This window comes from Pecten maximus, chromosome 2 (genome assembly GCF_902652985.1).
Source record: "Pecten maximus chromosome 2, xPecMax1.1, whole genome shotgun sequence".
NCBI classification, from domain to species: domain Eukaryota; kingdom Metazoa; phylum Mollusca; class Bivalvia; order Pectinida; family Pectinidae; genus Pecten; species Pecten maximus.
The window spans coordinates 21,221,628-21,240,946 of record NC_047016.1 but is presented as its reverse complement, the minus strand read 5'-3'; the positions used below and the strand labels follow the sequence as shown (position 1 = coordinate 21,240,946).

The following is a 19,319-nucleotide window of genomic DNA, read 5'->3' as shown; positions in this document are numbered from 1 at the left end:
TTACATATCCATTTTCTGTGGGACCTTCGAAACCCTACCACTGCGCGTTCTAACTACACTTGGCTCAACTGTCTTTGACACGTTAGGGCTAGACACACTGACACTAACAGGCTTCCCCGGGGTGCCAACTACCATCTGACTAGAACAATTTTTAGCAAAGGATTTTAGCACAGTTTGTTCATTTGGAAAATTATGCATTCCTTCTGGCTCATCGGGTTCCAGGTTTTCAGGTTCCAGCATTAAGTGACGACGATTCCTTCTAACTGTGCCAGAGGGGCCGTTTACGAGGAATGACCTGTCTGACACTGGTTCTCTAATGGTACCACTATATCCTCCTCCTGGGCCAGATACCCACACCATATCACCAGAGCGTAGCGGTGGGCGTTCCTTAGCCCTTTGGGACCTATCAAAGTTTTGCTTCTGCAACACGCGGTGCTCGCGTTCTTTGGCTCGAAAGTCTGTCAAGTCGGGCCACTTAGGTTCCAGATTATTTGGATTTTCTGGAAGAGTCGTTCTGATTTTACGACCCATTAACAGCTCAGCTGGACTGTGTCCACATCTGAGGGGTGTCGCGCGATATGCCAACAGGGCGAGATACGAATCCTTAGAACCACCAAATAAACGTTTTACCGTTTGGACAGCCCTCTCTGCTTCTCCGTTGCCCTGAGGGTGATGAGGGCTGCTTGTCCTGTGGATGAATCCATACTTGTCTGCAAACTGTTGAAACACAGCGCTCGCGTACTGCGGTCCGTTATCGGACACTAGTGTCTCTGGTATGCCATGTCTTGCGAACATGGTCTGTAAGTGCAGTACAATGTCCGGTGATGTTGTCGAACTCAATTTCGCCAACTCGATATACCTCGAGAAATAATCAACTACGAGAAGGTAGTTTGACCCTTTCCAATGAAAAAGGTCGGTGCCCAATTTCTGCCAAGGGCGTTCAGGGAATTCTGAGGGTTTGAGCGGTTCTGGAATGTCCGCCCTCTTTCTGATGCATGTAGTACAGTTCTTAACAACGTCCGCGATTTCACGATTCATTCCAGGCCACCATACAGAGTCCTTGGCGCGTTCCCTACACTTAACAATACCCTGATGACCGTCGTGTAGTTTCTGCATGATTTCAGCGCGAAGTGACGTAGGAATGACTAAACGATTTCCTCTGAGAAGCAGACCTTGACAGACCGACAACTCGTCCTTCACTTGCCAGTAGGGTCTAGTTGCGACCGAGATAGACGGCTTTTCGTATCCAGGCCAGCCGTCCTGACAGTAACTTAATATGATTCCACAGACAGAATCTTCACGGAGTTTTAGTCTTATCTCCTCCAACCGTGCTTCTGAAGCCGGTACGTTCATCAGTATACTGTCGACGTATGCTTCTACTTCCTGATGGAAAGATTCCTCCTCTGGGGGTTCTGATTGTCTTAAAGGGGCTCTCGATAGAGCATCAGCAATGTACAAAAGTTTCCCTGGGACATGGTTGATGTCATAATCATAGCGCATGAGACGCATGCGAAACCGTTGAACTCTGGGTGGTAGTTCGGATAAAGGCTTTGATCCAAGCAAAGAAACCAAAGGCTTGTGATCAGTTTCGATCTGGAAATGCATACCAACCAGTAGGTCTGAAAATTTTTCACAGGCCCAAGTCGCTGCCAGAGCCTCCTTTTCAACTTGCGCATATCGTTGTTCTGTGGCATTCATCGCCCTAGATGCGTAAGCGACTGGTTTCCAGTCCTGGTCACTGTTATCTCGCGGTTTCTGAAGTAGAACGCCTCCCAATCCATAAGACGACGCGTCTGCAGATACCTTAGTAGGAGCAGCTGGATCATAGAGCGACAACACCGGGGTGGAACTTAATTCCTGTTTGATCTGTTGGAATGCTGAAGATTGTGGCGGTCCCCATAGCCAAGTCGTGTCCTTTTGTAGAAGGTCTCTGATAGGCTTAGATTTTTCCGCGATATTGGGTGAAAATCTTCCCAGTTGATTAACGATACCCATGAATCGTCGGACTTCAGACACGTTGCTGGGGGCCTCAAATTTCAATATGGCTTGCACTTTCTTTGGGTCTGGTCGAATCCCAGTAGAGTCAATGATGTGCCCTACGAATGTTACCTGTGGTTTGGAGAACTCACATTTCTCCTCATTCAATGTGACACCAGCTGTCTCAAGTTTTTTCAACACGCTTTCAAGTCTTTGGTCATGTTCCTCTTGATTAGTACCAAATATGAGTACATCGTCCATTTGGCACACTACTCCGAGCTCACTATCAAGTAACTGTGACATGCGTCTCTGGAAGTGCTCCGGGGCTGACGAGATACCAAATGGTAAGCGGTTAAAGCAATACCGTCCAAAGGGTGTGATAAATGTTGTCAGTAATCTTGAGGTTTGTTCTAGAGGAATCTGCCAGAATCCAGCTTTCGCATCTATTTTCGAAAACACCTTAGCACCGGTCAGACTGTGTAAGGTTTGTTCCACACTTGGAAGTTGATGGTGTTCTCTACGCACTGATTTATTCAACTGAGTAAGGTCTACACATATGCGAACTCTCCCATCTTTCTTAGGTACGACCACTAGACCGGAACACCAATCTGTAGGTTCCACTACTGGAGAAATAACGCCCTGCTGTTCCATTCTCTGAAGTTCGTCCTTCACCTTGTCGAGTAATGGTAAGGCTACCCGTCTAGCCGTTGTAATAGCATAGGGCTTTGCGTCCTCTCTTAATTCAATCTTGTATTCTCCATGAAACTTACCAAGTCCACTAAATAGCTTTGGAAACTGTTTCTTTTTCTCTTCAATCTGGACTGACTGTTGATGTATGTCTGCGACTGTTTTAACCAAGTTAAGTTTCTCTATAGCAGGTCTACCTAGTAATGCTCTGTTCAAAGTTTTGATGACATACACTTCTGTTGTAGCTTGTACTCCCTTCTCTGTAGTGAGAGTGCTCATGAATTTACCCAAAACTCTTAATCGGTTTTTTTCCTGGGCCCTGTAGTAGTTTAGAAGTTTTCTCTAACTCCAACCCTTTTAACTTGTTGAATGTCACTTCCGGTATGGCAGTGACGTCTGCTCCAGTGTCTATTTTAAACTCAACCGGCAGACCATCCATACATAAACTAACGGTCCATGGTTTACTGCTATCATCGATAGATCCTAGAAACTGGTATCCATCATCCTTGTACTGCTCAATTTCACTGAGAGTTGTTCTACACTTCTTCTCAAAATGTCCTTTCTTGGAACATTTCCTGCACGTGGCATTAAAAGCTGGACATTTGTCCTTTCTGTGTTTGAAACCACATCTCTGACACTCCTGGTTAGCTTGACCTTGAAACTTACTAGTGTGTGACTTATCATATTGTCTCTTACTGCCATGATGTTTATATCCTTTCTTAGAATTCTTTGACAGTGCATCAACACTAGAACTTGGGGTGGTGGTAGTAACTACAGAGTCTCTGACGACTGTTTGCTGCTTTTTTACAGCTTCACTTTGTCTCACCTGGGCCACAGCTTTCTCCAATGTCAGAGTAGCATCTAGTTGGAGCTTTTCTGATAGTTTACTATCGCGTATACCTACTACGATCCTATCTCGTATCATCTCATCCCTGAGTTGTCCATATTCGCAGTGCTCCACCAGTCCGTATAATGCTGTGATAAAACTATCAGCCGCCTCACCTTCGTTTTGTTTTCTGTGGTTAAATTTGGCGCGCTCAAATATGGTATTTCTCCTCGTGATAAAATACCCGTTAAATCTAGCTGAAACAACGGTGTACTTTTTCATATCGGCAGCACTCATTCCAAATGATTTCACGATATTTTCCGCCTCTCCTCCCATGGAGTAAATAAGGGTATTGACTTGAACAACTTCATTTTTCGTCAGTAGCTCAGACGCAATTCTAAAACGCTCAAAACGTTTAAACCAGGAAGTCCACTCTTCCGGCTTCGAAAATGTGAAGTTTTCAGGGGGTTGAACATGATATGAAGCCATGATTTGTAATATATGCAAGTCAACACGTACCCAAATGGCAAAAGTTCGTTCAGCTAGGCTCCTCTCGTCGAACACGTGGTTCAGATCTACGAACAGGACGATCGTTATTAACCACACTTTTTAACGGCATTCATCGTCAAACTGCCTCTGTGCTGTTGTAGGTTCATTTCTGACACCATGTTATGTGTGTGTATGGACATGACTCAACACAGATCAACAGTAATACCATGTATTCACTTGAGGTCATTTACATCAATGTGTACATGCCGCCAGTTCAATGCTTATATTTACATTCATAAAGATTTTTTATTTACTGAAGGTTATGACGCTTTTAAATTTGCCGCTTACTCTATCACTGACGTCATCAAGTTCAAATACCGGAACAGCCGAAATTTCCAGAAGGAATAATATAGTCCCTGATGACGTTATTAATAGCAAACACATAAGGCGGTTTTTGCACAATTTGGCTTTATTCTTTATTTCATATACGTTTGTAGGTATCGTCAAATTGTTCACAATTGCATGATTTCTGATTGTTTAAAATCGAAACTGTTTTTCTGCGCAGTGATATACAGTTAACATTTAGAAGTGATGCGGCGTTGAACGGGCATTGCAATGGACAGACTCGATTCCTCGAAAACACTTATGTTTCTATCGGCTGGATTTACGTTATTTTAAGAAGAATATCAGCTCTTGAATTCTAAATGAAAGTCGTCTTCACAGTAGGGGGAAGCGATTCCAAGGATATTTCGTTTGAAACAGATTCCAGTCTAACCGGTCACATCAGTGTCGCTAACTTAGCAGACGATTTTCAACTTCACAGGGGCTCGATTTGGTAAGGTAGGCCTTTGCCATCAGTGAATAACCACAATATTAAAATCCAGTAGGCCTACACATACACAACCGGAAACCATGTCGATACTCCCGATGATTAGCCTATACAAGATTTTTTTTATAAATACAATGTACTTAACTTTCAATGTTGACGTGTCTTGCATTTCTCAAAATTCGGAACGAGCCCCTGTGAGTGTGACGACATTGACAATTTGATCATATTTCGTATAGATCAAGAATGGCACTTAAAGTAATATCGTGTTGACTACATTTTTTCTACATTATATGTAATTATAAAATTATACTCTCATAACTTGTGACGTTGCTTTATTTTTCATTGTGGCTTCTGTAAATAAATACTAGCACTTGGAGCTGTATTCCTACACTGACCGAATCACTGTAAATTGTAGTATACAGTCTCATGAATACAATTTGGTTTACTAGCGACATAAAGACAAATGCAACACTAATGTCAGTATAGTGTGATATCTATACACTAATGTCAGTATGGTGATATATATATATACTAATGTCAGTATAGTGTGATATCTGTACACTAATGTCAGTATAGTGTGATATCTATACACTAATGGCAGTATAGTGCGATATATATATACTAATGTCAGTATAGAGTGATATCTATACACTGATGTCAGTATAGAGTGATATATATACACTGATGTCAGTATAGTGTGATATCTATTCTCTAATGTCAGTATAGTGGATATCTATACACTGATGTCAGTATACTGTGATATATATATACTCATGTCAGTATAGTGTGATATCTATACACTGATGTCAGTATAGTGTGATATCTATACACTGATGTCAGTATAGTGTGATATATACACACTTATGTCATTATAGTGTGATATCTATACACTGATGTCAGTATAGTGTGATATCTATACACTGATGTCAGTATAGTGTGATATCTATTCTCTAATGTCAGTATAGTGGATATCTATACACTGATGTCAGTATAGTGTGATATCTATACACTAATGTCAGTATAGTGTGATATATATACACTGATGTCAGTATAGTGTGATATCTATACACTGATGTCAGTATAGTTTAATATATATACACTGATGTCAGTATAGTGTGATATCTATACACTAATGTTATATAATGTGATATCTATACACTGATGTCAGTATAGTGTGATATATATACACTGATGTCAGTATAGTGTGATATCTATACACTAATGTCAGTATAGTATGATATATATACACTAATGTCAGTATAGTGTGATATCTGTACACTGATGTCAGTATAGTGTGATATTTATACACTGATGTCAGTATAGTGTGATATATACACACTTATGTCATTATAGTGTGATATATAAACACTGATGTCAGTATAGTGTGATATCTATACACTGATGTCAGTATAGTGTGATATCTATTCTCTAATGTCAGTATAGTGGATATCTATACACTGATGTCAGTATAGTGTGATATCTATACACTAATGTCAGTATAGTGTGATATATATACACTGATGTCAGTATAGTGTGATATCTATACACTGATGTCAGTATAGTTTAATATATATACACTGATGTCAGTATAGTGTGATATCTATACACTAATGTTATATAATGTGATATCTATACACTGATGTCAGTATAGTGTGATATATATACACTGATGTCAGTATAGTGTGATATCTATACACTAATGTCAGTATAGTGTGATATATATACACTGATGTCAGTATAGTGTGATATCTATACACTGATGTCAGTATAGTGTGATATCTATACACTAATGTCAGTATAGTATGAGATCTATACACTAATGTCAGTATAGTGTGATATCTATACACTAGTGTCAGTATAGTGTGATATCTATACACTAATGTCAGTATAGTGTGATATCTATACACTAGTGTCAGTATAGTGTGATGTCTATACACTAATGTCAGTATAGTATGATATCTATACACTTATGTCAGTATAGTGTGATATATATACACTGATGTCAGTATAGTGTGATATATATACACTAATGTCAGTATAGTGTGATATCTATACACTCATGTCAGTATAGTGTGATATATATACACTCATGTCAGTATAGTGTGATACCTATACACTAATGTCAGTATAGTGTGATATCTATACACTAATGTCAGTATAGTGTGATATATATATACTAATGTCAGTATAGTGTGATATCTATACACTAATGTCAGTATAGTATGATATCTATACACTAATGTCAGTATAGTGTGATATCTATACACTAATGTCAGTATAGTGTGATTCCTATACACTGATGTCAGTATAGTGTGATATCTGTAAACTAATGTCAGTATAGTGATATATATATACACTAATGTCAGTATAGTATGATATCTATACACTAATGTCAGTATAGTGTGATACCTATACACTAATGTCAGTATAGTGTGATATCTATACACTAATGTCAGTATAGTGTGATATCTATACACTAATGTCAGTATAGTGTGATATCTATACACTAATGTCAGTATAGTGTGATTCCTATACACTGATGTCAGTATAGTGTGATATCTGTACACTAATGTCAGTATAGTGTGATATCTATACACTCATGTCAGTATAGTGTGATATCTATACACTAATGTCAGTATAGTGTGATATCTATACAGTAATGTCAGTATAGTGTGATATCTATACACTAATGTCAGTATAGTGTGATATCTATACACTGATGTCAGTATAGTGTGATATCTATACACTTATGTCAGTATAGTGTGATACCTATACGCTAATGTCAGTATAGTGTGATATCTATACACTCATGTCAGTATAGTGTGATATCTATACACTAATGTCAGTATAGTGTGATATCTATACACTTATGTCAGTATAGTGTGATATCTATACACTAATGTCAGTATAGTGTGATATCTATACACTTATGTCAGTATAGTGAGATATCTATACACTGATGTCAGTATAGTGTGATATCTATACACTAATGTCAGTATAGTGTGATATCTATACACTAATGTCAGTATAGTGTGATATCTATACACTAATGTCAGTATAGTGTGATATCTATACACTAATGTCAGTATAGTATGATATATATACACTGATGTCAGTATAGTGTCATATCTATACACTGATGTCAGTATAGTGTGATATATATACACTAATGTCAGTATAATGTGTGTATATACACTGATGTCAGTATAGTATGATATCTATACACTGATGTCAGTATAGTGTGATATATATACACTAATGTCAGTATAGTGTGATATCTATACAGTAATGTCAGTATAGTGTGATATCTATACAGTAATGTCAGTATAGTATGATATCTATACACTTATAATGTCAGTATAGTGTGATATCTATACACTAATGTCAGTATAGTGTGATATCTATACACTTATGTCAGTATAGTGATATATATATATATACACTAATGTCAGTATAGTGTGAGATCTATACACTGATATCAGTATAGTGTGATACATATACACAAATGTCAGTATAGTGTGATATATATACACTCATGTCAGTATAGTGTGATACCTATACACTAATGTCAGTATAGTGTGATATCTGTACACTAATGTCAGTATAGTGTGATATCTATACACTCATGTCAGTATAGTGTGATATCTATACACTAATGTCAGTATAGTATGATATCTATACACTAATTTCAGTATAGTGTGATATCTATACACTAATGTCAGTATAGTGTGATTCCTATACACTGATGTCAGTATAGTGTGATATCTGTAAACTAATGTCAGTATAGTGATATATATATACACTAATGTCAGTATAGTGTGATATATATATACTAATGTCAGTATAGTGTGATATCTATACACTTATGTCAGTATAGTGTGATATCTATACACTGATGTCAGTATAGTGTGATACCTATACGCTAATGTCAGTATAGTGTGATATCTATACAGTAATGTCAGTATAGGGTGATAATGATATCTATACACTAATGTCAGTATAGTATGATATCTATACACTAATGTCAGTATAATGTGTGTATATACACTGATGTCAGTATATTGTGATATCTATACACTAATGTCAGTATAGTGTGATATCTATACACTAATGTCAGTATAGTGTGATATATATATACTAATGTCAGTATAGTGTGATATCTATACACTAATGTCAGTATAGTGTGATATCTATACACTTATGTCAGTATAGTGTGATACCTATACACTAATGTCAGTATAGTGTGATACCTATACGCTAATATCAGTATAGTGTGATATCTATACAGTAATGTCAGTATAGTGTGATATCTATACACTAATGTCAGTATAGTGTGATATCTATACACTGATGTCAGTATAGTGTGATACCTATACGCTAATGTCAGTATAGTGTGATATCTATACAGTAATGTCAGTATAGTGTGATAATGATATCTATACACTAATGTCAGTATAGTATGATATCTATACACTAATGTCAGTATAGTGTGATATCTATACACTAATGTCAGTATAGTGTGATATCTATACACTAATGTCAGTATAGTATATCTATACACTAATGTCAGTATAATATGATATCTATACACTAATGTCAGTATAGTGTTATATCTATACATTAATGTCAGTATAGTGTGATACCTGTATATTGTATTGTATTTTGTACATGCGCTACATAATTGTATGAGAATTTTGACCCTGTCATTCGTTATCAGTCTTCTTCATTTTAGAGAACAGAAATAAATTTACATATATGTATGACTTGTATCACTAATTAAGTGCTCCCCATTATACGTACAGTACTTGATTCCACCAGTAATTGGATGAGTTATACACAGATTACACAAAACTCTAGTTGTGCCAACGTCTTTATTACAACACCTTTTGGTAAAAATGATGTGTAGATGCACCAGTAAGCTAGACATCAGTCGGGAAGCTTGATGCAATACATATATATATATATATAATAGATTTAATGTTACCAGGTTTACTTATAAAGAACAGTGACAGTGCAACATTTAAAAGATTATTTTTTTATTATTAAAATTAACTGTATAATTTCATGATATTAAGAGTAAATCATGACTTTAAATCTGTGGATGGAGAGATTACATTATATTGGTATTCTAGCCGAAATCTTTGAAATGTTCTTTTACAAACATCAGTTCGCTTTGTCGAAGAATTGATAAAGGACGGGATAATGATAATAGAATTTGTAAATTTTGTCCTCTGTGTAGAAAGTGAAGATGACTTTACTATAAAGTTTACTTTGTCCAATATATACATGTAATCACTAACATTTTCCCTTCTGTAATACAAAAACAATAGGTCAATTCATAAGTTTATGTAACTTAGATGTTTCAGACTTGAGAGACAATGTGGAATGACAAGTAAATTATATAACAATGGAATTGCATTGTTATTGTACCACCTGTACGGTGTACTTTGTTAGGTACATATGTGTGTACCCAATGCTACGGAGAATACTGACGATGATGTTGTTATTAAGTTTCCAAAATAAAAAAAATCTGAATATCATTAAATGGCATTATAAGATTTCAAAATGTTTAAGATACATTACTAAGTATATATCAGTCGTCTGAGTTTCCTTTGGCCCCCACACCAGACGTTAGACATTTGTCAAACATGTGTTTGATGTTTGGTTTGGTTTGGTTTATTTTGTTTAACGTCCTATTAACAGCTAAGGTCATTTAAGGACGGCCTCCGTGCGTGCGACATGTATGCGTGTGGTGAGTGCGTATGTGTGTTTTGGGAGGCTGCGGTATGTTCGTGTTAAGTCTCCTTGTGATAGACCGGAACTTTTGCCGATTTATAGTGCTACCTTACTGAAGCATACTGCCGAAGACACCCAGCAGCACACGCCACCCGGTCACATTATACTGACAACGGGTGAACCAGTTGTCCCACTCCAAATATGCTGAGCGCTAAGCAGGAGTAGCAACTACCATTTTTAAAGACTCAGGTATGTCTCGGCTAGGGGACAGAACCCAAAGCCTTCCTCACAGGGGCGAACTCAAAATGTCTAATGTCTGGTATTGGGGTCTTAGGAAACTCGGATTACTATCACAGTTAAGACATTTTTGATAGAATCTCATGACACGGGATTGGTATTGATTCAGATTATGATGCAGGTGTGGCTTAACGGGTTAACTGATTTAGGGGTTATTTCCCTTTAGTTGTAAAACATAGTCAGGTGATGTGATTGACTTACATGTATTTCAAAATACAGCCCATATTATCTGGGCTTTTTATGTGTGTAAAACATTGGAATTGAACATTAAATTAGAACAGGACAATTTGTGAAACTATGATAAATCCCGAGACTCACTCTTGTTGAAACCTGGAACGGAAATGGAACACTCATAGTTATAAGACGCAATACAAGGGTTTAATATGTCATTTCTGTTCCCGTTTTGGGGTAACCGGAAAAAATAATATATTTGGTTTGATGTGAACACGCTGACACAGCAACCCTGAGACATATGAAACATGTTTCACATAATTCATATCAATCACGACACATCACAAAGCAAATGACCTTAGCTGAATACACACCCCGGATATATCCCCGTCAGTACTTACAACTCGAAATGATTGGGAGTTGGTTATATAGTCTTACTGGCAGGTTGAGACATATTCCACGTTTTAAATCGGAAACGGCAGTACATTAGTATTTGTAACAGGGAATAGTGATTCTCTTTTTCATCTCGTATACCAGGTACAATATACCCGATTTAATGTCACATGATAACAAGGGACAGGCAAGCTATTATTGGGGCAAAAATAGGTAAATTAGAATATGATAAAGCAGCAAAAGGTGAGATCACAGATTAATATGGTGGCTCGTTAGGGCCAGATATCAAATGTTGCATTCTCGCTCTCTCGACCTTCGGTCGAGAATGCGAAAACGCGGCGACTAGGGAGCGAAAACGCGATAATGCGAAAGAGCGAAAACGCGAGAATGCGATCACTCGACGGCGAGAATGCGAAAACGCGACAGAGAAAACGCGAGATTAATCGCGCACTCCCGCCGTCGCGATTTCGCCCTCTCGCGGTCGTGTTTTCGCATTCTCGCATAAATGAGAGAATGGGAGATTTGATACTTGGCCCCACCGAGCCACCATAGAGTAGCGGCATTGGGATTAAAATCAGCCTAAAACAGGATGTTCATTTCAGAGGGATATTCATACACACACGAAATTAGATCTAGAGACATGGCTTTAAACTATTCATAAACTGAATCGTACAAGCTAATACATGAAAGAGTTAGTGAAACTGGAATATCGTGAATAAAAGAGATGTAGACAGTGTAGTAAAAACAGCAGCAGGTGATTGGTTAGTCCTTACCTACTAAACTCTCTAGCCTCTACAAAAATACAAAATTCAAAAAACGAAAAAAATATATATAGACTCGGATAGCAGGTTAATAGGAAATCGGCACATATTAAACTCTGAAAAAATATCAATATTGCAAAAGATAACAATTTAGAACGTCTTGGGCGGGGGGATAAAAAAAAGGAGAAGAACTGATAATTGCCTGCAAGATATTGAATTGACAGATGGGATCATCGCAGGAGTAGACCTACCTCCTGAACCTCCTGAACTTCTAACAGTTTAAACTATTACAAAGCCATTTGGGAATTTGTTCCACACTAGGAGGCATCAACAGAAAATGAGTTTTACAAATCTTACCGCGTAACGGTACCTCCCTAAGGGCATGCTTTGAGATTCTGTAACAAACACAGTTATGAATATATTTAAATGATACACTTTTATTTTAAAAAAAACCCCAAAAAACAACCTTGCGCCATGTCTTTCAGACGTTGTACATAAACCTATCGCCTCAGGGAAAATCCAGTAATTGTGAAAAGGAAGAGTTGTCTTTCTTGTATCTTAACTTGTGCAATAAAATGCCACGCTTTACTGACGGCCATTGATTAAATTACAAGCCGACCCTGTTAGGTCAAAAATATCCATTCTCTTTGAGACAGAGCAATTGGAGGACTTCTCTTACTAATATCTACTTCTACCTCAAAGTTTTAAAGGGTGTCAAAATGCACACAATTGAATTTTCAAGAACAATATGACTGCAGCTCAAATACTGAAAGATTGCATCTAAAGAAGTTTTGTCAATACAAATGACCTGCAAATTTGATTGATCTGCTTCTGGTTTGATTTGAAAGGAAAACAAAGATGAATTACTGCGATCACTTTCAAGATATGTTTTTATAAAGGAAACTCGATGGCTACAGCCATAGACATTGTTTTTCTTCTATCGTCGTGAGCCGTCCGTGGTCCTTAAACTTTTCACATTTCTAACTTCATCTAATGTTCCACCAGTGGGATCTAGTTCGGACATACCTGCCGAGATCTTCAGATAGTTCTGACTAATTAATTGTTGTTATATTTGGAGATGATCCGAAATTCAATTCAGGCACCATTTGAATAGGTGTTAAGAAAGGAAAGCCGACAAAGTGTTGTTATTTATCAGCCGTGTCAAAACCTTTACTTATCAATAAAGGCGGCCATTTTGTTACATGATTTTGGAAAAAAAAACAACAAAAAAACCCAAACTTTTCTTCCTAAGAAGCCAAATACAGGTATTCTGTTAAAACTTGCCACCAATAGCGTTCTTCTATATGAATCTCCTCCCCCAATCCATTAAATTAATAAAACAAGTTTGGAGTACTCGATGTTAGGATAGAAATCAGTGGACAGAAACAATTTTACATCGACAAAATGTCATCGACATCGCGCACTAAATCTCAATCTTTGAACAACGCCTTTGAGGGAGGTTTTCCACTTTTGAACAATGTCTGAGGGGGTTCCCACTTTGAACAATGCCTTGGAGGGAGATTTCCAACTTTGAACAATGCCTTGGAGGGAGATTTCCTACTTTGAACAACGCCTTGGAGGGAGATTTCCTACTTTGAACAGCGCATTGGAGGGAATTTTCCACTTTAGCATCTCTAGAGGTAGGCAGTACTGGCCTTTATTTAAACCAATAACTGTGTTGTTATTTTCATGGCTATAAAACATATTATTTACAAATGCATCAAATATAGAGGGCCCTGCAGGGACCCCTGATGGACTCCCTACAGAACTCCCAGCCAGTTGGATTTACCGTATACACATTTTCGCGATATCATAAAAGATGACAAAGAAGAAAAAAAGTGTCATTAACTAAGCGCGAACTCGCATTTGTGATAGTTCATTATATCATATGATGGATCGTGAACACTTCATGTAAATTTTCTAAAGGCTTGAAATCGTGGAACGTAAACCTAATAATTTGGAATCTTAACTTATTCTACAGTCATCAACTTGTAATCTAGTCAGTCTCGCAAAAAAACCCAACAACAAACAACAAACAAACAAACAAACAACATAATCCGGTCCGACTTGCAGGTAGAGCGTAAAAATTGTAACAGCTGCTACCATCATAAGATTCGTAAGAAAAGACTGAATTTAAGATATTATCTTTTCACTTTTTCCTGAAAAACGTTCTTCTTCTTAATGAAATCCAGACATTGATTGTGCATCAAGGGTCGTCTTTGTGCGGAAGGCTTTGGTTTCTGTACCCGGGTTTAGATATACCAAAATCGAACAGTTATTGTGTCTCCTGCCAAGCAGGCTGACAGGGATAACTTTGTCCGCCGTCACGAGTCGTCGTTGACGTCTTCGACATCGCCAGTCACAATAGATTTTTGTTTTTCCTGACCGTGTGTCACACCAATTTGTATCTTAGTATGTGGCTTTGTCATAATTATGACAGTATTCCAATTTTGCTGGAGTTATCGGCCTTTGCACAGTTAAAAAATCTCGTAATTACCTGTTTTTTTTAACAACTATTTTCGCTACCGCTTGTTACATCAATTTGTTACTTAGAATATGGCTTTTGTCATAATGAATTATAGTTTGAGTCCGAACCCTGTGTCAATATTCTATTTCACTTCCTCTTGTCACATCAAATTGAAACTTAACTTGTTTACAATGAATTTCAGATCAATTTTGAACCCTGTATTACTTTTCGTTATTTTGCTGAAGTTATTGCCCCATGTACATAGGAAATTCACATTATTCAATGTTTTCAATATTTTTCTAATAGGATGTTTGCCGTATCAATTCTGTATGCGAGTTATCAACCTTTGCGCATAGGAAATTCTCATTATTAACTACATATATTTTTCGCTACCATTCTATTCTAATCTAGTAAGTCTCGCTTACACTCTTGTCCAGTGAGTTTCACTCAAACTCTAGTCCAGTGAATCTCACACATAAACTAATCCAGTGAATCTCATACATACTCTAGTCCAGCGAGTCTCATTCAAACTCTAGTCCAGTGAATCTCACTGAAACTCTAGTCCAGCGAATCTCACTCAAAATCTAGTCCAGTGAGTCTCATTCAAACTCTAGTCCAGTGAGTCTCATTCAAACTCTAGTCCAGTGGGTCTCACTCAAACTCTAGTCCAGTGGGTCTCACTCAAAATCTAGTCCAGTGAATCTCACTGAAACTCTAGTCCAGTGAATCTCACTCAAAATCTAGTCCAGTGAGTCGCACCCCAAACTCTAGTCCAGTGAGTCTCATTCAAACGCTAGTCCATTGAGTCTCGCTCAAACTCTAGTCCAGTGAGTCTCACTCAAACTCATGTCCAGTGAGTCTCACTCAAACTCTAGTCCAGAGGGTCTCACTCAAACTCTAGTCCAGTGGGTCTCACTCAAACTCTAGTCCAGTGGGTCTCACTCAAACTCTAGTCCAGTGGGTCTCACTCAAACTCTAGTATACAGCGAGTCTCACACATACTCATTTGATGGTGTTACTATAGTTATCAATGCTATTACATTTGCTGGTAGTTATACGTTCAAATGATTCATCATTATATGTGATAGCGTCCTAGATTTTGTTACATTAATCTTATTCACTTTTTGCCACGTAAAGACATTTCACTTGAATGTAACAGAAACGCTAGGATGATGCTGTTTTCCGTGACGTTCGTTATCAATTTTTAATCATTCCTTTCGGCTTTTTACGAATTAAAGGTATTGAGGTTTTCATATATCTATGGTTTCGCATTCAGAACATATACAACAAGTTTGAAAATATCAGGCGACGACTAAACTAGCCGTAAGATGGCGCGATAGTCTATCAGGGATATCTCCACACCCGCCTCGTTGGCTGAAATGATTAACAACCCGAAAGCGTGAAAAGGAATCCTGCGACCGTCGACGTGTCGAGGGTATTGTCCTCTATAAGTCATCAACATTTGATAAAAAATCCAAACAAACCAACAAATCAACAAACAAACACACAGGAAAAACATGCGATAGACGATAAATAAAGTAGTAATGTAAGTAATTTGGTAATGGTTTTATTTTTCGGGGTGACATGGTACTGAATATAATTCGTGTAGAATAGTTATTGACAGAAACAACCAAACAAGTAAAATACATGCACTGGGTCCCTTTAAAGACTTCTAATACCGTGTTAAATATTTTACCTCTGAAAAACTCAAATACATGGCACTATGATATAATACATGTAGATACACCGTCAGGCCTTGTGCCTGTAGATGTCCACGTTCTATACATTGTATTACGTGTTAAGTGTTACTTTATACTCCCTTTTGTTACCCTTATTCCAATCCATAATGATCATCGTTCGAATATCCCAGGAGATGTACACTGACATCAAATTATTTATATATTTATCTTGTATAATTATATCTCTAAACAGAGACCTATACAAATTTTATTATGTCTGCTCTAAATATATCATATCTTTGATAAATATCATCCGAAACCTAATACAGTTAAAATGGCCTTTTATATTACGTGTAAAGTATGTTATATAATATCATTTTAACATATCCACAACGTAATAATGAAGTGTCTTATACATGTTTAATTCTAATAGACACTGGATCAGCATTGCTTCACGAATAAATGAAAAATCGCCATATTGGGTCCAAAAATGTATAAATATTGCTACATGGACAATTGTTCTATAGATACATAATATGCGTTATCTGGACATCAGCGTTTCTGTACCCTTAAAGGGTTACCTTTGGATGCTAATTGTAAAGATAATACTGTGTTTACTGACCATTTATACTATTATACAGTTATAACAAAGCTTTGTTTACCACGGTTTGATGTTTTGAAGCCTGCCAGCACAATGTTTGATCTTGTCTTGTTGCCGTGCGATGTCGCAATAGAAATCCGACTCTCCTGGCGATACCTACACGGATCATTGTTTGGATGGTCTTTTGTTTCTCAATCGATGCTAAACTGCCCAAATATCAGTGACTTGACCTCCGCAACCCTCCCATCAACAGCTTGAAACATAAACCCATCTGGCGTAAAGCGCTTTACAGATGTGTTAACCGATAGCGCCTTATCTCTAACACTTTTGAAAATAAATTGTAAAATATTGTTACGTTGTTAAGTCAGTATTGTTCACCTAAAGTGTTTAAAAAAATGTTCGGTCATATTGTTTTTTTGCCATAACAAAGAATACTTAACTTCTGATTTTATCAGAAAACACAAAATATGATGCTTTTGTTTTGAAAATGCAGGATTTGCGGGCCGATAAGTGTGAAAAAATAGTATGTCGGAAGATGTCCTATCCGACTCCATGTACTGTGATGTTAGATAAAGCAGACTTATTACTTGGCCTGTTTTGGAGATAAAACATAATGATGTATTATCAGTAAGGCATCTGACGACTTGAGAATGTTTAAGTCTGTCTGATCCCACTAGACTGTACGGGTTATGTAGGGGGAATATTATATGAACTCAAAATATTTCAAAAAGTAGTCAATTTGTACTTTATATGTGTCTCATTAGGCTATAATTATCTAATCAATATATTGGTTGTATACCTGTATGTTACCATATGATTTTTACCTGTAGAATTTAATGGTGTCTACCTTAGGGTCGATTTGCTGAAAACATGACACAAAATGGTAAATATATTACGAAATGAAACTTACATATGAAGGTTTTATTTATTATATATTTGATTTCTCTGGTGACTTGAGCGTATTGATGTGGGGTTCATAAAATGTAACATTTCATATCCCACATATCCCATACTATTTTACAAGTGAAATATCGAAAAATATTCATTCTATAAAAATGATTTTTTCCCTAATGAAAAATATCACTTTTTATGATTTGACAAATCAAAACACTACTTATAAAGGACAATAAGGAAAATATTAAAACACTATCCGATAAAATTTGCAAAAGAAAAAGTAATAAACAGAATATCTAACAGTATCTTCAGTAATACCAAATATATTTCACTCGTGTGGCTAAAAAATGTTTTTTGATTATTTTTTTGCGCATTCGTAAAAATATCAAAATTTTAGCCCCACTCATGAAATATATCTGGTATTATTGGAGATTCTGTTAGATATCCTCTGTTTATTATAAAAGCAGAGTCAGACTTCTTCTAGGACTAAGAACCTTAAGTGGTGATACCTATGAGGCGACGGAACAAACTCTAATTAGGCGGAAAACAACAAAGAATACCGACATACAGTTGTAGGTAACCACGATTTCAACTCTAATTTTAGAAAACGAGGGCTAAATATGGCAGGAATGTAAAAATATGGAAGCGAATGTCATAATATGGAAGGATTGTAAAAATATGGAAGGAATGTCAAAATATGAAGGAAATGTCAAAATATGGAAGGAATGTTAAACTATGGAATGAATGTCAAAAATATGATAGGAATGTCAAAATATGGCAGGAATATAAAAAAATATGGAAGGAATGTCACAATATGAAAGAAATGTCGAAATTTGGAAGGAATGTCAAATATGAATAGAATGTCAAACTGTGGAAGGAATGTCAAAATATGAAAGAAATGTCAAAATTTGGAAGGAATGTCAAATATGAATAGAATGTCAAAATATGAAAGGAATTTCAAAATATGAAAGGTATGTCAAAATATAAAAGGAATGTCAAATCTGAAAGGTATGTCAAAATATGGAAGGAATCTAAAAATTTGGAAGGAATGTCAAAATATGAAAGGAATTACAAAATATGGAAGGAACGTCAAAATATGAAAGGAATTACAAAATATGGAAGGAACGTCAAAATATGAAAGGTATGTCAAAATGTGAAAGGTATGTCAAAATATGAAAGGATATGAAGGAATTTCAAAATATGGAAGGAATGTCAAACTATGGGAGTGAATGTCATAATATGGAAGGAATTTCAAAATATGGAAGGAACGTCAAAATATGGAAGTGAATGTCAAAATATGGAAGGAATGTCAAATTTATGAAAGGAATGTCATAATTTGGAAGGAATGTCAAAATATGAAAGAAATTACAAAATATGGAAGGAACGTCAAAAGATGAAGACGATGTCAAAATATTATGAAAAGGAATGTCAATATTTGGACCTAGAGGTACAATAGACCCTTAAGTAAATAAATTTGATTATTTTACAATACTTCATAGCACTCATGACAAC

The 19,319-nt window shown here is 36.6% G+C and overlaps 1 protein-coding gene across 1 annotated transcript; it reads right to left on the bottom strand.

Moving 5' to 3' along the window:
* LOC117341968 (uncharacterized protein K02A2.6-like) lies at positions 1-2,943 on the bottom strand. Its single transcript, XM_033903872.1, has one exon. It carries the CDS (start codon positions 2,941-2,943, stop codon positions 1-3), a length of 2,943 nt encoding a protein of 980 aa, XP_033759763.1.
* Positions 2,944-19,319: the final 16,376 nt, after the last annotated feature.